The sequence below is a fragment of the Nasonia vitripennis genome, chromosome 1 (genome assembly GCF_009193385.2).
Source record: "Nasonia vitripennis strain AsymCx chromosome 1, Nvit_psr_1.1, whole genome shotgun sequence".
NCBI lineage: Eukaryota > Metazoa > Arthropoda > Insecta > Hymenoptera > Pteromalidae > Nasonia > Nasonia vitripennis.
This window is the reverse complement of record NC_045757.1, coordinates 33,708,262-33,730,466: the sequence shown is the minus strand read 5'-3', so window position 1 is coordinate 33,730,466 and position 22,205 is coordinate 33,708,262. Positions and strand designations below refer to the sequence as shown.

At 43.9% G+C, this 22,205-nt stretch overlaps 1 protein-coding gene and 1 long non-coding RNA gene across 15 annotated transcripts; one reads left to right on the top strand and one right to left on the bottom strand.

The window, feature by feature from the left end:
- Nucleotides 1-655: 655 nt before the first annotated feature.
- On the top strand, nt 656-13,980 carry LOC100122310 (broad-complex core protein isoforms 1/2/3/4/5). 14 transcript variants are annotated; one of them, XM_032596006.1, is made up of 5 exons: nt 656-1,117; nt 2,839-3,495; nt 8,038-8,448; nt 8,847-9,363; nt 10,198-13,980. In XM_032596006.1, exons 3-5 carry the CDS (start codon nt 8,068-8,070, stop codon nt 10,476-10,478), a joined length of 1,179 nt encoding a protein of 392 aa, XP_032451897.1. In that variant the 5' UTR covers nt 656-1,117; nt 2,839-3,495; nt 8,038-8,067; the 3' UTR covers nt 10,479-13,980. The 14 variants fall into 14 exon arrangements, with proteins under 14 accessions (XP_032451897.1, XP_032451899.1, XP_031777248.1 ...); XM_031921384.2 differs by having other exon boundaries at nt 719-736; nt 8,847-9,366; nt 10,198-12,603; XM_031921387.2 differs by having other exon boundaries at nt 728-1,117; nt 2,867-3,495; nt 8,847-9,366; nt 10,198-12,603.
- LOC116415863 lies at nt 12,338-22,178 on the bottom strand. The gene is made up of 2 exons (XR_004226420.2): nt 21,889-22,178; nt 12,338-20,374 (listed from the first exon to the last, which is right to left on the bottom strand). It is a non-coding gene; the product is annotated as an uncharacterized LOC116415863 (long non-coding RNA).
- Nucleotides 22,179-22,205: the final 27 nt, after the last annotated feature.

Genomic DNA, 22,205 nt, shown 5'->3' with positions numbered 1-22,205 from the left:
ACGAGCTACAAGAGTCTCAAACCGAATTTCAGGCGACAAAAAGGGACTCGGAGAACGTCGTGCTCCGAAACGACGACGCGAATTTTGCTGCTACTTTTCCTGCTTCTAGTCGACAATCAAAGTAGCAAAACTAGCGTTCTCCAAAAATCCCGAGTCATTTACAGGAACGATTAAAAAAAAAAAAATGGTAGCCCTCAGTCACAGCGCAACAACAAGGCGTCGGCGCTGCGGCCAATAGCGACGTCTTATATACAGGGGCTAACGCCTAGACAGCCGCGCCTTGCGCGCGTTATAAACTTTATCGCTTTTGCATAAAGTATTGATTATACATTTGATTCTCAAGTGTTCGTCTATTGTATTGATTTTCCTATTAAGTTTGCAAAGAGCCGCGATTCCGGGGCTTCGTGCGAGCCCTCCTGGCAATTCTCGAGCCAGGGCTTAATGGCTTATTTTTAGCCGCGATATTTTCCATTACAAGCCAACGTACCCAGCGCTTACAACGTTCGAATTACAGCGTGGTGTTTCTTGTAAAAGTGGAGGAGGCGAGTTTCGTAGAGTCGCGCATGCGCGACTCACGCACACATACACACACAATCTGACACGACTCACCGCGCGAGTCACACACGTTGATGCGTGCGCGTGCATCTCGAGAATCAGTTCGACGCGCAGACTCGGTCCCTCCTCCCTCGCGCACCACCACTACTAAGAACGCGAGAACTCTAGCTCATTTCTCCAGGTAAAAACTCTCCGCCGTCTACTCGCCGTTTCCTTACCTCGCGCCTTACTCTCTCTCTCTCCCTCGATCTGTCTTGAGAGAATCGTTTCCCGAGGATTTTCGGGAAGTTGACGCTGCCGACTTGACGGGAGAGTCGTGACAGTTGTTTTCAGTGCGGCGCTTGAAACTGGCGTTGGATTTTCGGGTTAATATAAGCGCGATATATCGCACGCGGTTAAACGTGCTGCCAGGCTCGCGGTGTGTGCGCGCTTGTATCGCGCCAGCATGGGTGTATGAAAATAAAGGAAAACAACATCGCTATTTTTGAGTATTATGGAATGTCACGGCCTATTTTTTTGATTCCTACGGATTTCCTGTCGGCCTGATCTCGTTTCTCGGCAGGTTTGTATACGACTTTTTATTTCTCTCTCTCTCTCTCTCTCTCTCTCTCTCTCTCTCTCTCTCTCTCTCACCCTATGTTTTGTATATGGCTCGCAGTCGCGTTAGTTTTAGACGCGTTTGTTATAATTTTGAGGTTCAACACTGGCCGACGCCGCGGCGATTGGACGGAAAATAACGGAACGCTCGTTATAATTATTATTTTTAGATGGAATGCTCGGCTCTCACATCTTTCTGACTCATCGGTTCAATTATGTGAAGTAATAATTGCTTGAACCGATGTTTTTCATTTTCAGTTCGCTCCGTGTGTATAGATATACACATTAGCGCTATACTGTACAAATACATGCACATACATCAAGCATAATATAAGAGATAGAGAGAGAGAGAGAGAGAGAGAGAGAGCATGTTCTCGCTGATGTAATAAAACGAAAGGAAAATAAAATATCTCACGCGGCGAATTGTAATAAAAGCGTGATTGGGGCGCTCGTATAATTTATTGTTACATAAATAAATTATCGCCCCGAGGAGCACGCGTAGGCGCATGACGATGACAGCTGTCCTATAATCATTGTCAAGCTGTTTGATAAAAATAATCAATAGTTGCGCAAGAGAAACTGAAAGTTTTATCAACTATAAAAATAAGAACCAAATAAACACTGCGATCGTAGGCGGTGTTCACAGTGTGTCTGTGTTATGATGCTCATGCCCGCCTCGCTCTCTCCCTCGCATCGCTATATAGGTACATGTGTGCCTATATACATTCAAGCATAAAGCGCAGAGATGAGGCGTCGCGCTAATCTATTAATATGCGCACCGGATCGCCTATATGAATATAGATCGAAGAGCTGAAAAATGAGAAAAACCGAGAGAGACTGCGAGAGCGCTCGGCGGCGCGAAAGTCTCGGAAAAACACATGGTGTATAGTCCTGCGCGAATAGGGAAACACGATACTGGCGGCTATCAGTATAGGTACCTATATAGCGCAGCAGCTCGCGAACCACTCCCCCGGCCGATATGAATATTCGAAAAAGCCGCGCTCGCTGCTCCAGATGGCGCTGGTCGCCCAGTCAATTTCCTCTTTCGCGTTCGCGTCGTCGTTGATGCGCTCTAGGCTCTGCGCAGCCGGCGAAGAATATTTCACGTCCCCTCGTGGTGTAGTGCGCGTGCGCGACGGCTGCGCCGCTACCCCTACCACGGCGTGCCCCGGCTTCTCCGTCTCTGTCCGACCAGTGCTGTGTGTGCCCGAGTCTAATAGTTTGGCCGCCGAAAAACGCGTTTGTGCGCCGCCGCCGCCGCCGCCGACTCCGTCGTCTCGTCTCTGTTCTCTCTATCGCGTAGTCCTCGCACACTCGCTCACGGGGAAACGTGTACGAGAGTCGACGTATATATACATACACGTATATATATATATATACACTCGACAACGCGCGCGCCGCTCCGAGTTCGACCATCAAGGTGTGCACGTTATACACATGTACGTATAGTCATCAGCACGCATACAGAGATACAGCAGCGCAGACAGGCAGACAGACAGAGAGAGAGAGGAAGAGAGATCCGCCGTGTATAGGAGTAGCTCCGTCTCTCTTCTTCCCGCTTGTGTTTATCTCCGTCTCGCTCTATTCTTTATTCGCTCTCGTGTGCGCGCGTGTGCGTGCGTGTGAGTTTTCTACACCTATACAGCTCTCCTTCTATTTTTTTTTTTATTTTCTCTTTCTCCCCAGATCTTACTCTCTCTCCGTGTGCCTGTAGCTAATGCCCATCACACGGACACATACACACATCAACAGTCATCGCCGTCATCGTATACTAAACGCTGCTGTCGTGGAGAGAAAGACGGAGACAGCGGAGTATAGGCATTTGCCCCCGCAGCAGCAGCAGCAGCGCGCACGGAGCACGGTGTATTCAAGCCTCTGCTAGTAGTGCGCGAAGCATCAGCAGCAGCCGAGAGAAGAGAGCAGAGCAGCAGCACTACTAACGCGCCTCTAAGCGGCGGCGACGGCGGATGTGGTGCGTGTTTTTACCGTCGTGTGGGACACTACGACTACTACCGCTGCTACGGCACTGACTGCGGATTTTAACGAGCTTCCCACCCCAACTCTCAGCGCTCTCTCTCTCTCTACGTACATACGTCCAGTGCGTTTCTCCCTGCCGAACGAGGAGGAGCATAATATATCGGAGTCGCGTGCTGTCGCCGAAAAGTAAGTGTCGAATAGCTCTCTAGACAACAGAGACACGCGCGTGCCGTCGCACGAGTTCGAGAGAGTGAGCAGAGAAGGCAGCAGAGGAAGCGGATAGTGGAGTTTTAGTGCTGCTTCGTATACAAACTCCGTTTTCATCCCCAAGATTGTGCTAAGGGAAACACAGCCAAACTGGACGCCGTAAGTACAGACAATTGTTACACAGCCAAAGTGAGAGTGAACGCGTGCGTGCGTGTTTGTTCGTTCGTTCGTTCGTTCGTTCGTTCGTTCGTTCGTTCGTTAGAAACTCCAAACCTGCGCCGACCAGTAAGCATCGTAGAATCGACAACGACGCGTTGTTAGTTAGTCGGCCAATCGAGAGAACGCGTGCTCCTTTTCCGTATTTCGGAGCGTGCAGTGTGCCATTGCCCGTGAGAGAAGCGAAGAAAGGCGCGCGCGCGCGTGCTTTATTAATAATGTCGGTCTGCGCGTCATAAGGAGCTTGTGCTGCCGTAGCATCAGGAGCGTCCCTCTCTTTCTTCGGTTAAAAGTTGCTTCTTCTTCTTCCGTCGAATGAACAAAAACGGCAGCGGTGCCGCGAGCAAGGAAGAGAGCGGTGTAGCGGCGCGTGGCAGCACACACGCGAAATCGAGTGAGAGAGAGAATAACATATATATATATATATATATACGTGTGCGCGGCGGCGGCGGCGGCGGCGGCGAAAAGTGCGTGTGGCCCTTCTACAGTACAGACACATCACGTCACATACACACATACATATACATCAGCCGCCCGCTATATAATACAGCAAGAGTGAGGCGAAGGCGTTCTTCGGTAGCAGCGGCATCAGCGGCTGAGCGCTGTGTACATTCGGTTCTCTGTATGAGTGAGAGCAGCCTGTATAGGTGTATGCGAGTGTATAGGCTTTGGGGGGGTGATGGCCCCTCGTGCGAGCGCAGTCGCGGCAGCGGCGGCGGCGTCTCCGAGATCTATTCTGTCTCTTTCTCGCTCGCACTCTCTTTTTCCGCACGCGCGTGTACGCCTTGTTTATACGCCTGTATATACGTATGTGTGTGAGTGCGCGCGTGTATACGTGCGCGCTCGCTCTCTCGCTGGCGTACTTGAAGTTCTGTACAGATTCTGTCTTTCTCTCGGCGGCGGCGGCGGCAATTTCTTGCTCCGTCTTTTTATATTCGACGCGGACTGAGTGAGCGAGACAGAGAGAGAGAGAGAGAGAGAGAGAGAGAGACTCCCCTTTTGTGTATATATATGCGCGGTCGCCGCCGCCGACATGTTCTCTCCCCCAGATGTATGCTATATATACAGGTACTGTCTGTGACTGACTGTCGACGAGTAGTCGCCCTCTCTCCGGAAAAGGCGATTTTCCTCCTTTTTCGCGCTCGCGCGCTCTCCCTTTTACCGCGCGCTCGCGCTTCAATCAACCGCGGCCGTCTATACATATAGGTGTATACAGTATGTACCCAATACACACACGCGTGCAATATATAGTGTGTAAGCCGTATCGGAAAGAGGAGCACGCACATGCGGCGTCCGCTGCCGAAACACGTGATTTTTTCGGACCCCGCGAGCGCGCGCGCGCACGCTCTCTCTCTCTCTCTCTCTCTCTCTCTCTCTCTCTCTCTCTCTCTGTCTCTCAGCGCGCACATTACATTAAACGCTCGGCGTCCGGTTTCGTCTCGATCGTTCGTTCGTTCGCTCCTTCGTAATTTTTATTATTTCTCTCTCCGGCCGTATAGCCAGCGTTCTCTCTCTCCTCTAAAGAGAAGAGACGCGCTCGGTTCTCTCTCTCTCTCCTTCTTCTCCGTACCTCTCTTCTGAATAAGAAAATAAGGGAGAGGGAGACGGCAATTGTAGAAACGTAGGTATACCTACGGCTGGAAAGACGAAAAGAGAGGTAGACGGAAACAGGTATACGTATATATATATCCTACGGGATGAGTGAGAGAAAAGAAGGCGTTAGGTAGCCGCAGAGAGCGGCGGAAAGGCAAGGTGCCGAAGAGATTTAGCCGTCTCTCGATGCGGGGGGAAGTGCGCGCTTTTCCGCTTTTCGGGGAATTTCCAAGGATAGCTTAATAATGTCCCTCGGCGACTAATGCGACGTCGCACTGCGAGAGAGAGAGAGAAAGCGCACGTTTCTTTATTTATCCCGTTATAAACCATCCGACTGTCCTATCCTTCCAGTGTCTTAAGACGCAAAGAGGAAAAGGTGGAGGAGGAGGACAGCCTATGGGTTTTATATATACAATAAACCGTTAGCGTCTCTCTAGCGCTTTTCGAAGAAAGAAAGAGCGATCGTCGGGTCCCTCTCCTCTCCTCTCTCTCTCTCTCTCTCTCTCTATATCCACCGCCGCCGCGGCGTCGATGTGTATAATACGCAAACGTATATTCGCACTATCCTTCTCTCGCTTTCTGGTCGGCAATGCGAGCGAGCGAGAGAGGGAGAGCGGGGCAATTTTGACGCACGGAATCGATTTCTTTGTCGAGTCTTGAAAGCGCGCGCGAGAGACAGAGACAGAGAAGGAGTAGAGCGGCGCGCGGGTATATAAGAGCAGTTCGCGCGCCGAGTAGGTGGGAGTATAGAGCGCTGGCGGTGGCGGCGGTGGCGGCGGCGTCGGCAGCGGAGCTCACGAGTGAAAGAGGGAATTTAAAGATTCCTCGTGTACGTGTATGACGTATGAATGTGTCCGTGAGTATCGCACGCCGTAGGGATAAAGAAGTAGGTACCCATAGGAAAAGGAAGGCTTTTTCCCGCACACACACACATACAGTCGCTCATCAAGCGCTCGAATTTATGACACATCATGTGCGAAGGGATAGAGAGAGAGAGAGAGAGAGAGAGAGAGAGAGTAGTAGGTGTATAACACGAGCGGACCACAGCTGTGTGGGGTATATACATACGCTGCAAGCCGAGCAGCCAAGCGAATATCCCGGAATACGGGAGAGAGAGGAGCACACAAGTGTGGATGCAGCCTAAGCAGGGCGAGAGAGAGAGCGGATAGACGGATCAAGTACGTGTGCGTGTGTGCGCGCACTCGTTCACATACACACACGAGAGCGCTCAGCTGCGGAGCCGCTCTTATATTCTATATAAAGGGGCGGGGGACGACGGAGAGAAGAGAGAGAGAGAGAGAGAGAGAAGCGGAGAACTCGGAAATACGTATAAATACGCGAGGTAGAAATGTGGAGAGCGCCATATTGCTCTCTTGGAGCCGGATTTTTCGGTACGAACGGGTATAAATTTATACGCTCTCGCTACACGGCTCCAGCCTAGCGTATACACACTCTCGTGTAGGGAGAGTTTTAACCCCGCGTCTTGCATCCGCGTATACTCTCCTGGACGTTTTTGCGCATATTTTCTCTCCCCTCTCTCTCTCTCTCTCTTTCGCGAGAAGAGGAGTCGGCGGGAGGGATATAGCGCGCGAAAACAAACGCGCCGCGGTTTCGCACTGCGAGCGCCTTTTCTCTTCCTTTATTGCGTCGCGTCGCGTAAAAAGACGTTGAGTGCCGATCGATCTCGTCTCGCAGAGCCACTATGCTCTCTCTCTCTCTCTGCCTGGTGTGCCTCTTCTCTCTCTCTCTCTCTCTCTCTCTCTCTTACTCGCCACCACCACTCCTCTCGCTCTGCGCCCCTATGCATACGTTCGCGCACACCTATACTTATGCACACACACACACAGACACACGTATATATGCGGCGAGAGAGGAGGGATTTTTGTTTGTTTCCTTTGTTTACCTCGAAAATCGGAGCGAGGCTGCTCCTTTTACCAAGCGCGCGAGGGGAGAGAGAGAGAGAGAGAGAGTTTTAACTGCTTTCGAGGCCTGCGCGCGCTTGCGCTTCGCGGAAGTCCCTTTTATTTATTTCAACGAAGCCCTCCGCTCGGTTTATTTATCCGTAGCAATTTTTTCCGTTTTCGCTCTCTCTCTCTCTTTCGGTAGGTATACGAGGAATTATTGTGTTCTCTGCAGGTTAATATTCGCCGCGTGAGACTTTTGTACGGCGTATCGAGTACAGGATCGACAAATCGTTGCGTCGATTCGTCCGTGTAATGCTAGTACACGTATACGAGGGGGACCTCCTCTCGTGCGCATTTACAGGAATGCCACAAGCCAACTCTTGATTTTCCCAAAGAAAACACACTGGTAGAGGAGTGGGAGGGGGACGTCGTGCTGTGGTAACCTGTCCGTGGGGTGGCTCGCGACGTCACCAGCGCGGCACCTTATCCGAATCTCTCTCGACTCCTGTGTGTGTGTGTGTGTGCGAGTTCTGGCTCACTGCGTCTCTCTCTCTCTCTCTCGCTCAAGCGTTATTACCCATCCGTGGCACTGTATACAGATAGGATTTAATGTGTGCATATGTACGCGTGCGTATGCGAGGAGAGTGGACGGGCTGGATTTTTGTCGGGTCCGACCGTTAAAAACCATTGACGACGCGCGCGAGCGTCGGCAGTTTCTCTTTCCTTCAGCGCCGTCTGCTTTTTTCTTATATACCTTTTTATATGACAAACCAGCGCCCGCGCTGTGTCTCTCGATCCCGCGACGCGTGGCTATAACGAGGAAACTTTCCTCGATTGCGCGCTATATGACTTATACCGTCTTTGATCTCTGATGCCTCTCGCGGGATGTAGATTTTACGTTAGATTCTCCGCAGAGCTGCCAAGAGCCGTTCTTTAACATTGAAAATAGCTTTCCTCTGTATACTAAAGTCCAAATTTGTTTTTTCAGTTAAACTCCGACTCGTTCATCGAGGACCAGATGATGGATTCGTCCGGGACGACGCCACCGGCTGCGCCGTCCTATCCGGGCGGTGATCGGCAGCAGTTCTGTGTGTCATGGAACTCGCACCAGTCCAACATGCACAACGCCTTCCCGAAACTGCTCAGCAGCGAGCAGTTCGTCGATGTGACCCTCGCTTGCGACGGGGGTTCCATCAAGTGTCACAAGGTCGTATTGTCGGCCTGTAGTGACTATCTCGAGCGTCTGCTCCTCGAGATTCCCTGCAGCCACCCGATCATCTTCCTCAGGGACATGCGCATGTGGGAACTGCAGGCCCTCGTCGAGTTCATGTACCGAGGCGAGGTTTACGTCGAGCAACAGCAACTCGCCAAGCTCATGCAGGCGGCTGAGGCTCTACAGGTTCGTTGATCTCTTTAAATTTTCCTTCAGCTGTTTCTAATAATATATTATACGCGTCGTCGCGTCGCCTCGAGTTCTTATATTACTGTTTAAACAAAATGGAGTTGTCTCGATCATTTTGGTTATCTATTCGAGTCGGGTATATTTATTCGGAAAAAGATAAGAACATTTTATTTCAGTTCATTTGGAATACATCGATTGTTTGAACATTTTTTTTAATAGTCTTCGTGTTTTCCTCGAGAGTCAATAAAGCCTGGACTTTATTTAAAAGTCAGGCGTGAAATTAAAATTGAGAAAAAATAATTTGTTCTTGCATCACTCGTGTCGAGTCATGCTTGTTTGAGATATAAATTACAAAGCAAATTTATTTAATTTTTTTTTTTTTTTTTGGAAAACAGGTCCGTGGTTTGTCGACCCAAGGTCGGGACAGCAACAGCGGCTCGTCGGACAACGTGTCGTCGCACATGAACAGCAACTCTACCCCAGCAAAGCCATCGCCACCAAAACCCACAACCGCTACCTCGTCGACAGCCTCATCCGCGGGTGCGCCCGACTATCCTGGCTGCGACGACAACCAATCCAATGACGACGGATCTGAATCTGACTTCCTCAGCAGCAGCGCACTGGCGAGCACTCTCCCCGCTGGCCTGGCACCCACCTCTGGACCCCAAGATCCCAATGCAGTAAACAACCCTCTTAGCGCCACTAACTTCATGAACATGGAGCACAGCGAGGCGCTCCAGCACCTCGAGAAGGCTCTTAGCGCGTGCGAGGCTACTCTCACCGAAACCCCGGGCATGGTCAAGATGGAGCCTGATGAGCACCAGTTGCTCCAGCAGCAGGAGAAACCTTACTCCATCAGCGCCGTACCAGTCGGGAATTGCGCACCAGGAAGCCCGTTCCCGGCTATAGAAGGTAGTAGTGTCTCGCCATATTTTGCTTTTTCCTCCTTTTGCACGTTCGTTGCTTTGTACTGAGTTCGAGAGTCACTGGGATTCTCGTTGAGTGTCAATATTGTTTGCATGTCAGGACATTAGTTAGTGAGAGAACCTTTGATTGTTCTCACTTTGTCAATATTGTTTGCATGCAGGTTAAATCGCTTGGAGGGCAAACTGTCCTACTGTTACTGGTAAAATCGCGTGACATCTTTATTTACTCAACGCTCAGCGTATAAATGTGACTTTTAACAATATCAAGTGTTGTAGAACGTATACGTTTTAAAGATACATTTTTTTGTTTTGATTAGCTCGCTTTTGCTCCGCTGAAAATTCTAGAAGTGTATAAGTTTCTCGTACATTTCAAACTTGGGACAAACATTGTTTGTCTCTAAAATTATATTATTTTATTAAAAGAAACTCAATTACCTCAGCTGTGAGAAATTAGTCTTAATGCTAGTTCAAAATTAGCGCGGATGAACTAAATTTTACGAGCGTTATTAATGTCAGCGAAAATTAATTGTTATATAATAAAAGTTATTTCTTACTTGTTAATAAATAGTTGTTGAAATTTCTCAGCGGAAACCTAAGACTGGCACGTTAAATTAGATTACCTATTCCATGCCAAGAAAAATCCATCTAAATCAAATTACCATTAGTTTTATTATGTAATCGTAAAGTCAACAGTATATTCTTAGCGATCCAGTGTATTGTACGTAGCGACACTTGAAGTATTTTAGTGATTCCTACGAGATAGTGCATGCTCTGAAAGTGCTCGTAAACTAATAATCTATTTGTGAAATCGCGTTCGCAGGTTATCAAAGACGACAGCGACGATCTGAAGCCGAACTCAAGCAAGCTTCGGATCTGGTCGCGCGTGGCATGACCTTCCAAGTGGCCTCGGAAAAATACAACATCCCCATCAGCACAATTCGGTTCTACATGGCACGCAAGGGCATCTTGCAGAGGCGAAAGCGCGGCCGCGGCTCCAGCCAGGTCGGCGGTACCAATAGCCAGCCTAGCAGCCCCGCGTCGCCGCCCTTCCACATGATGAACTTCCGCCTCCCGGAGAGCCTCAACTCCAGCCTACAGTAGTGTAACGCGGCGCAGTAGTAAGTTTTGTAGAGCCAGAGAGCAGAGCCCGAGGGATTATATTGACAGAATTAACGGATAACAAACAAAAAAAAAAATTAATGAATAATGTGTAAGTGTCGCCCACAACACTAGAGCTGTTTCGAAGACGCGCTTCCGATCCCTCAATTTTCTTCCGTAAGATTAGGACCTCTTCTTCCACGAGAATGTGTGACACTTATTATAGAGCCTGTTGAGGAAACAAAAATGTTCGAGAGAAACAAAAACTACCGATATTCCTGTTATGATTTTTACTATACCGTTACTACTGCTGGAACTGCTATTACTGCTACTACAATTACCGCTACTTTATCCACTTTATTTTTTTAACGTATTTTTTAAGCGTACGCGTAGGACACAGCTCCTATTATTATTATTATCTTTATGATTATTATTACGGAAACGCGATTATTATCGAGTAAACTCATGACTTTTCATATACAGTTTTACGAGTCTAGAACAGCTCTATGCCGTGTATATATAAATGAATATTGTATGAAACAAAAAAGTAAAGACAAATTGTATGAAAAATACGTCAAGCGGCACAGCACGAGGCAATCAATGCTCGTATTTAAGACACAATACACTAAAGAGACCACCGATGAGAAGTTTACGCGCATCTCTCGGGTCTTGGATTGATGTAGAGGCTAATGCTTACGTATTCTTTTTTTTTATATATTTCGTTATTTTATACTTTTATCAGTAATTGATAAACACTCATATATACTCGCGTCAACGTACGTACGTATTATTGACCTTCCTGACACGAATACACGTATAGGCCACGTTAGTAGACTTATATTTTATTTATTGCTCATACTTGCGCTAATCATCATCACGTATTATAACAAATACATACCCGCCATCACTCGGATCTCGCGACGCGATCTAACTTTCTCACTCAACAGAAGAGAGAATGAAGCTCATAGGCGACGATAATAAGTAAGGGATTGATTCCCTCGTGCTGAATGTTCCGTAGGGACGAGAACCTATAACGTTAGGCACCGTATATTATATTTTTTCTTCTGTTGCGCTCTTTACCTAGTGACAGATTACGAATGAGGAACCGAGAGAGGAAAAGAGTAAAAAAATAATAAGGGAAATAATAATAATAATAATAATAACTTGTATGAACGTATGGCGATAGATACTGTAGGTATTGAGTCTGAAACTCTAAATTTCGTGACGCGCGAGTTTTTATAAACGTGCATCAAATCTTTATTATTAATTTAGTTACACTATTATAATTATTATTATTATATTATAATCATTTTGTAAGATATATAAACGTTCTTATATTGTGTGTCCACTGGTACAATGCGCGTGACCTTGCAGTGGGCCGCTTTTTCGATTCAACGTTCTCAAGTTCCTGCTCGACTCGAGGCTCTCGCATTTTGTCACGATGGACGGGTTCTTGTCTTATGTATTTACTCTTTTTTTGTATTTTTTTCGTTTTTTTTTTTAGCAACGAATGACAGTCACTATGTACAAGATTGAGAAACACTCGGTGTCACCCGCGCGCCCGTGTAATCTTGTAATAATTGTAATAACTTTAGCGGAACGAACGGCAAAATCCTAACTCTCTGTTTGCACCGCGTCTACTCTCCCCATGTTCTCTCTAGCATAGATATTTTTGTAGCAGTACGTATACAATACAATGTATACAAACACGAAATATTAAAATTGAAATATCGAGGCGCAAATTTTGTAACCAACGTTGACTACGTATATGTAAAAGTAAAGCCAGACCGAGTGTTTCCAAGTGATGTAAGATTCCCCGTCATTTTTTTTAAACGCGGATAAGGACATTTTTGTTAATATACAAACACTACTTTCGTTGATCATCGCGACTGTTTTGAGATTTGTATACAGGATTAGAAAACAAAATGATAGCTCGCTTAGGGGTTAGGCATGCGAACTATATGCGTGTAAGATATCCTACAGCGAAACAATTTTTTGCGTTTTTGTAGTGTGTGAAAGAAAAAGATAAAGATACAATGTAATGTCGAAAGCAAATCTTGCAAGAAACTCTTTGTTAAATTTTTACACAGAATCAAAGTCACTGAATGCAAAAAAGTCTAACAACAAAGGTCTAAAAGTTATTCCTCTAAACAAATACATAAGTTTTTAAAAAAGAAATAATAAAGAAATGAATTAAAGGCGAAGCACGAGAACTAGAGTTTGGCGTTTATTCGCGAAGAAAACTCGGAGTCTGCCTATAATATACAGCTTCGGATCAAGCATCACGCGCGCGCGCGATTAAGAAAATAAAAAATACACGAGAAATGCAGAGAAAATTATTATTACCGATGCTTTTATCGTATTTAGTGTACAAAACAGAATAAAAAAGAAAGAAGTAACGAAAGAAAAATAATAATAAAATAGTTAAATAATAATGCGGGAGAGATAGAGAAAAAGCGGAGAAAGGGGGAGTTATTTGACAAAAAATAAAACACAGTATAACGAAGCTGATCTTAGAGACACGTTTGCCGCGCGAACGGCGACGACTCGGTTAGCAGCGGCGATTATCCTCGGCTCTGCTTCCCGAGCCTTCGTCGTTTTGTTTGAAAATCGCGGCGCACTGCCTTTTCTTTGATGATTCTCATGATATATACAAAAAAAATAATAATAATAATATTAAACATGACAAGAGCAGCAGCAGAAGCAGCAGCGCGACGATGCCGGTATGATGCATTGCCAACGATGCTACCCTCCCCCCTTGTTATAAACGTAAAATAGCCTCGTTCAAAACATAGCCATATTTTTCCATAATCGATGCAATAATCAAGCAGAGTACACTGATTAAAATAAATAAAGAGAAAAATGATGCCGTAAACCGTGTGAAGATGACAAAAGTAGCTGTTGGAAAGAGTGCCGAATACACACAAGACATAATTAAGCATACACTGTAACTGTAGTTACTGAGTATATAAGAATGTATCCTCGTCTTTTTTATACTTCCTTCTTATCGTAGTAGAAGATATTTTTTTAACTACAAAAATTTATAACTTTCGCTTGTACGAGAGTATCACATAAATAGACAGTTTTTTATTTTGTCGCCAATGTAGGACCATTTCATTTTAGCGTGTAATCATTATTGCTATACTATTATATTACTAGTTACTATGTCCTATTTTACTATTATAACTTTTATCATTATCATTATTATTATTAGTAGTAACAATCGTCATGAATCATTATTAGTTTATCTTTGTCACGAATTGCGCATAGAATATCGTCGTCGCTATAACATAACTTGCATAATGATATTTATGACTCGCCGTATTTTTTTTATCGCTCAGCTGCTCGTCAGCACTAGTACCGATAGTATACGTAGCCCTTTATCGCCGGGTGTCAACAGTGAAACCTCGCGCGCGATCCGGAACAAGTATTCTTTTTTTAGTTTTCGTCCGACTGTATCTGTAACCATCGCCTATAACAAAAAATAAATGAACAAAACAAGTAATCCCCATCCGTGAACTACTCATTGTATATAGCACTCTTTCCGTACGCCCTAAGGTAAATAAATCATTGTTCTTAAGAGTTCCAGTTGACAAAAGATTTTATACAGAATCTATATCTAAACCAGTATTTCAAACCAATGAGAAGAGATAAAGAAAGAATAAAAAGAAAGAAGTAATTAGTTTTCTAACAGCACCAGTGGCGCGTTTTACGTGAAGATAAATTAAAGAATGAATTTAAAAAAAATAAATAAAAATGTGCGAGAGAGAGAGAGAGAGAGAGAGAGAAAAGGAGAGTTGTAGGGAGGACGAAGACGATTGAAGTTTAAAAAGAACTTGGCTCAGAGTGCTTAAGCCAGTATAATGCTCAGTGTTATCTAACGTTATATTTTTAGTGAAACTCCGTGTCATACTCATGTACTATAATATTATATATTATTATATAATCCAAGACGAGAGAGAGAGAGAGAGAGAGCGCGAGCGAGTGGAAAAAGAAATATACACAGTACAGTACGCGCAGTTTTTAAGTGTCTTGGGTGCAAAACGCAGCGTATATATAAATATAAATAAATATACAGACAAAAATAGAAAAGTATAAAATAAACTAATGCAAACGGACAGGCATATTATAGGCGCGATGAAAGATCGTTTAAGTTTGTTGTACAAGCAGAGAAATGAAAGGAAACGAATAATAACAAATGCAAACAAAATCGAAAGAAATAGAACGGTTTTACAAAGTAAAGCAAATAAATGAGCGACTAGAGTGGAATTAAAAAAAATATACGAACAACAATCAAAGATGAACGAAGTAAAGAAAACAAGACGATACTTAAGTAGCTTCTACCTTAGCGACTCGATCTTAGTGGTACGTAAATCATTGTAGGGTTAGCCACTTTGAGGCAGATTACGATAATCTTTAATTTTACTTCTCTCAGATCTTCTTTTTCGTCCTCCTCCCGCAACTCCCCTTCCCTCCTCGACATTGCGAACAAGACCAAGCCAATCCGTTATTCTCTTCTCTCTTATAACACCATTATCATCATGATCACCCAAAATCTCCTCCTCCTCCTCCCCTATTTTTCTATTAACTCGTAATTTTTTTTATAATTAAATCTTACCTATACTTTAGCATTGATTATCGGTGGTATTATTAATTTGTAGATAGAATTGAATTTGTTGTGCCGGGTGCGCGCTCTCTTCTCGAAATCCGCGTTCGAGCGCGCCCAAGCTCTCTCTCATATATATACGCAGCCCCTTTGTATTTTTCCTCCTGATATGCGAAAAACGACGACGACGACGACGACGACGACGACGACGATTATCTGTACGAGCGAGCGCTGGCGTGTCTCGGGGAAGAAAAATTGTACACTGCGATTTTGTACGCACTACACTCGCGCGCGCGCGCCGAGAAAAGGGAAAAAATATCTGATGGACGTAACAGGCCGCGAGCGACGACAGTTATTTATTGCAAGTCGTCCTCCGCGCGTTGGTCTCTTTTGCTTTTCTCGGCGGTGCTGGTTCATTTTTCGATCGACACGACGATCTGCGTATGCGGAGGAGCGAACAAAGTACACACTTGTAATAACTGTAAAAAGGAATGTAGCGGAATATATTACGTTATACAAATTTTGCAGCTGGCGACGACGCACACTGTAACGATTTATATATTATACGATGTAAACCGCGTGCGCTTCTTACAATTATTTTCCTATGAAATCTGTATAAGGTGATATGCCTGACTATATAGCATTTCGTCTCTCAGGGCATGTATACATATACATAACTATAAATAAATAAATACTCGAGTACACGTACGATCTCATCGACGTATGTTTATCATTTAACACGAGAAAAACAAATCATATTCGCACAGTAATCAAATCATTGTTGTGTATAAGCTAGAACAAAAAATAAGCGAGCAGCTCCTCCGCAATCGTGCGGTCGAAATCTACCCTGTATTGAGCCTATGTATAAAGAGAGCGTGAACGATTTTCGCCATATAGTCCCCGAGACGCGCAGCTTTTCGCGACGAGAACTGTAATGAAAAGCAAGAAACAAATTGACGACGATGATAAGATGCAAAAGTTACCGCGAGTCCGAGGCGTCGACGCGGATTCCGGTATAGTCGGGAGAGCGAGACCCCGGCACGGAATTTTTTTTTACATGTTTAATTTAATTTATGCATATATTATATATAAACAAAAATATATATATATTATGTATGTCAGCGGTATATAAGAGAGCGCAGCTTGTCGGCTGGATGTTTGTATATTGATCTGAGTTCTTTCGTATATATACTATTTACGAATAATAAATAAAATGATTGAAAACAAAAAAAAAACATTGTCAAAAATAAACAAAATCTTTGTACAATTGGAAACGAAAAAAAAATCGCGTTCACCATGTTTGTACCCGTTGGGTATCTATTTTTTACTTTTCATTTTTATTCGGAAAAGGAGAAAAAAAGAATCGCGAGAGTTTCTTCTCGCTTGCAGAGTACAAGGGAATGGCAATTTGCTCTACCCGAAAGAAATTCTTACCGAACCCTTCCATAATTTGTGTCGTTTACGATCGAGGCCGCGTGAAATCGTAAAAGGAGAAAGAAAGAAAGAAAGAAAAATCAATCGCGCGAGAGACGAGAATCGAGAGAGGTGCTGAGAGAGGAAAAGCCGAGCGAGATGACTATTATATACGACGACTATAAACGAGAACAAAGGAAAAAAAATATGCGCGCGGCACTTTTAAGCGTTCGATATAATAATTCTCCAGGTCCTAAACAAAAAGAAAATAAGCGAGTGCGAGTGAGTGAGATCGAATGACGAATGAGTGATTAGGCCGAGAGGGTGTATACGTTAAAAGAAAAATATTTAAAAAAAGTAGGCTGAGAAGGAGGCAGCAAGCCTCTTCTTTTCGCTCTGTATTTCCGGGGGAGGCGCTCTCCCTCGAGACTTGGAATTTTAACAAAACAAAAATGTTGCTTCCACGAGGTAACGACAGAACTTGTGTATAAATATAAGAGAAACAAAACATTGAATGAAAAAGACGGTGGTGCGATGTGGGCAAACGAAGAAAGGGCGAGTAATTATTCAGAGTTTCACGTTGTAAACACGTAACGATAATATGAAAATAAATAAAGGATTCAATAGCCAGACGATATGTAAGTTGCCTTAATCGGTGAATCATTCCACGACGCTGTAACAATATTATACGATGCGAAAAAAAAGATTAAAATAATAAAGCTTTTCCCTATAGAGAGAGAATGAAAGAGAGAGAGAGAGAGAGAGAGAGAGAGAGAGAGAGAGAGAGAGAGAGAGATTGATGTAGTGGTGAAACTCGTGAAATCAAATTGCAAAGAAATCATGTTTTACGCGCGACCTTTTTAAAGATTGAGAGAAAGGGAGAGCCCCTACTGTGTTGTCTTCGAAGCGAAATGAGAGGTGATTAAACGTGAGAGCGAGAGAGAAATGAAAAAAAAGAAATGTTGAATAATTTTCCTCTGTGAACGAACAATCTCGCGGTCCTCTGTAATAGTATTTTTTGTTCTAAAAACTAGAAGCATAAGAGAATCGTGCGTTTTAAGGATAAAAAGCGACGGCGTTGAGTGTGAAGAATAAGAGAATGAGAAGAGCGAGAAAGAGAGAGAGAGAGAGAGAGTTATGTAGCAAAGAAACAAAACTGTATAACGACGAGAAAGAAATGAAGCTCGAGACAGAGCAAGAGGCAAAGAGTTTGCCCGAGAGACGGAAAAAGAGAAGCGGTATGAGTAAGGAGGGAGAGATGAATACAAGTAAAATTACGTTTTTAATTTTAAGCTCGTCTAAGATGTGTTTAGTGAAGCATGCTTCTAGGTAGAGACTTAGGGAGAAACAACCACGCTATAAACAATAATTACTCTAATTACCAATTAATTACGTGCGTAAGGCATTTAACTGAATGCAAAGTATTTCTTAATAAAAAGTACTTCGGAAACCAAAACACCGAGAGTCCGGAGAGGGCTCGAGTTGTCTTCATTTTTTTTTCTCAATCATTTTATCATAATACTCGTGAAATGAATAAATAACGACGGAATCCCACACAACGATCAAAGAAAGTACACTGCTAACTTCCTCGTCTACAGTTCCTTCAGAAGCGACTTTTATTATTATTATTATTATTTTTTTTTTCATTACAATTATTATCATAAGATGTGTACGTTTGTATTTTTCGTAAAAGAAGTGACGGCCAGACAAGAGGAAATGCGATTACAAATTTTTCGTAACTCATCCCTGCAGTAGATATAGCTATGCGGTACATAGTTATGCAAAATTTTATTTATTTAAAACAACGATGAAACTCTTTCTTTTGACGATCGCATTTCGTTTCAATGGATATTGTAATCTTTTAAACGAGGTCTCACTGAAATAAATTACTTTATTTACATCAACGTTTTTGCTTTTTTCTTTTTCTTTTAATTTCTCACTGATTTTCCGTCGTGTACATACAATCCAGAATTAACTCGAACGTTCCACAAAGAGCCGTAAATAAAATTCCGCAGGTAAGTCCGCGAACACAGAGAGCGAGTTGCGGATGCGTAAAAAATTTCGAAAAACAATCTCGCTCTCGCATAATTACAAAGTTATAGCTCTCGTATAATTCTCCGGGCAATTATATCGCGCAGCCGCCGTTAATCGCACCTATGTGTACCGAATCTCGACTCTTTCTTATATGCGTACCTTTATACATTCTATTCCTGCGTATACATCCATAACACGCGTCCTCTCGTTCGATTATCAAGCCGAATCGCAAAAAGAGAGGCATAAGAGAGACAATAAAGGAGCAATTGCCGCGCGCTCTTGGCTGCGCTATAAGAAGAAGCACACTGTACGGCTGCACAGCTGCGAAAGAGAGAGAGAGAGAGAGAGACAAGACGACCTTGGTGGCCTTGGAACCTCGCAGCGCGGACTTTGGCTTCTCTTCTTAGTCTCCACCGCTTCTTCTATAAGTACACGAGTAAAAGCGAGCGACGCGCACCACGTGTTGCGCTCGTCGCTTCGTTAAATTCGCGCCTCTCGAAACAATGAACTATACGGCGCGTTGATGATGATATATTATTTTTTTTTTTTTACACAGCGACAAATGGCTTGCAAAAAACTTGATTGCAAGCGCGCGCATTATAAGGATTTGCGGTGCATCTCATTGCCATTAGCGCGAGCTGAAGTATATAGGCATATCCACTTTGATGCGCGTACTGCGCGATTGAGGCGATTTTTAACGTTGTTTCAAAGCGATCATTACCGAATATTATAATATGATAAATAGCGACTCTGTACGAGCGTATTTATATTCACTCGTGTAAAGCTTACAACGATAATCATTTGAAAAAAAAAGAAAAAAAATGACGCAAGTAATACTGCGCAAAACACACTACAGGCGACAAAATACTTCGCACATCAAATCATTCGATAACGACTTGAATTCCGGTTTGTCGCACACATCACACGCTTTTTCAACCATAAATTCGATTGCTTTCGTCTTCAATTTATCCATACGATAACAATCAGCGAGTTGGTGAAAGCCGATGACATTGTCGAAGTTGAAATTCTTTTCATCGCCTTCTCGCACGCATTCTTCAGTTCATTTAGTTCATATTTGTCCGCTGCAATAGCCAGATCGCTATCGAGTGCACCGATGTTGTTGACCTTTCCGGTATAAATAAAACGAATTGTTTCCATGAGAACGTCGTATTTTATATCGTCAATCTTCACAGTATTCTCCTTCATCTCGGCATCAAACATGGCGGCAAAAACTGAACTGCTCTTTGCGAGTACGCACTTGTGCACATTCACTGTTTTACCTTCCGAAATGTGGGAGAGGTCACTGAATTTGCTGTCGTTCAACAGAGCCTCGTTATACTTTTCTTGGAGATGTGGTAAAACATCATTCACGAAATTATCTTCGGTTACTCGTCTCGTTGATTTGATGTATTTTACTTCACACGCAATTATCGATTTATCGTCATTTAATATGCCATTAGCTGGGTTCACGACGAAATCTCGTTATACGAATTTTGTGTTAGTCCCCGTACTGTGCAACATGTATATTTAATACATAAATCAGCGATATGATCATACATCAGTTTACCGTCATTATTCAAATTAACGTCAGTCTCTACATTAGTAGATGCAAGAAAAAGCGTCAAATAATTTTGGCATTCTGCTGATAATCCTTTTGGGTACATAACTAGATGCCTTGCAAAATTGCTAGTGCCAGTGTTCGAGTTTGTCGTTGCCGCTTTACTAAAGTCATCAATTTCCCACATGAACTTCGATGACGAAGTTCACTCATCTCAAGTACTCCTATGGCTGTCAAATGTCAACGGGTCTTCTCGCGCGGCAACAGGATAGCCCTTCAAGGTAACGGCTTCAACAAAAAATCGAAGACAATGAATATATGCTGGAAACAAAAATGGACAAGCTGATTGGGTCTCTCAGCTCTACCGAAGTGCCATCTAACGCGTGTTCACAAGCGCGGCGCAACCTATTCGTTTCCAATGGCGTCATCGTGGCGCCACTTTCCACGTCGTATATGCGGTAAAATAGGTTATGCAATCGTTTAGTTCATAATTTTCCATGGTAAATTCTTTCCGAAACGCTTGCGATGATTTCTTCGTTTCGAAAGCTGTAGATACAGCACTTGGGACTTGCTTTTTCGGTCAAAATAAGACGGGTTGAGGGAGGAGGAGGGGGGGGGGGGTAAACACTTAGCAAACCGCAATGATTCTACTGTAACGGTTCTACTGTATTAGGTTTGAATTTATTTCTGTTAGCTGTTCGTGAAACTTCGTCAGACTTTTCTTCACCTTCGACAATCGCACGACTCGAATCATATATTATTCTCAAACAACAAACTTCTATCGCTACAATGAAACTAAATATAAGCGAGATAACACAGTCTTCTGCGAATACGGGACATTCCTTTACGCGATCGTCTACTATTAAGTACGACAAAAGGGCGAATTTATATTGAATGAACGATGAGGCTTCGAGTGAACAGGGCAGTGAACTCCTCGCACGTGCGAGTTCAAATTGTTGAATACATATATCGTTCGATTTTGCTCTCTTTGAAACGCCGTAAACAAATCCGCCGAGTACAAATATTATGAAAAAAGTATTCGTCGGCAAACGTCTCGTTATATATATACAGCGAACGACGAAGGTTTTCCGCGCCACTTCTCCAAAGTTATTTTGCTATATTAACTAGCATATATATATATACCTCGCGTAGAATTACCAATTTCGCATTACCGAGAAATCCACCGAGATTCAAGAATAAACTACCGAAGAATTGGCCTCCTCTCCTTTCTTTAAATTATCCATATATTTAAGTGCAAGCGCAGCTGCGCGCCAGAGTGCGATGCCCGAGGAATCCGGCTCTCGCATTGCACTTATTTTATTCCCTCTCCTGTACGCTCTCGTCGCGTGTCGTTACTCTCCCTTTACTTATACAGGCGCTAAGTAGAGAGAACACTTATTTTACACTATTTTAACACTCTATTTTAACCTTGAATTCCGTATTAACGACATTTCCCCGACGACGAGCATCGGGAGTAGTACCTATGGACGATGCGTCGCTCTCTTTGATACGCCGATGGTTCGAGAGAGAAGCTTCCCGAAGACACGGGCTGTGTGTATAGCGTCAAGGTTATTTAAAATGCGCTGGATTTGGGGGGTATATTTCGGATATGTTCCTCGGCGGTTCTCTGCATCGTATAGCTTGAATCTTTGCCGTAAACAAATGAACCGAAAATAATTTAAAAAATCAAAGAATTCGATCAATGCATCAATCGAGCAATGTCAACAGCCGCATGCCTCTCGCACGACCCGGAACACTATCTATATCGGTTATCTAAGTATACGTCTGCATATCTCTCTTACCAATAAGATATGCGCCTCTGCACTCCTGCCAGTATCTCTGTGCGCGACGCTTTGTTTTGACTCGTATGTACGCAGGCGAGCAATGCACACCGGCTAATTTATAATGCTTATACTATTTTAACGATAACGATTTTCCCAAGGCATCGAGTAGTGCTCTTCGACTCAAAAGCCCATCGAAACAACGATCTCCTATCTACGCCTCGCACAAAGTGACAATATATTTAGTGACAAAGTGTCACTAAAAAGCACAAAGAGGAGACGCATAAGCGCCGCGGTCGCTCGAAGGAAGTAAATCGCGCCGAAGTCGCCTCGTGTCT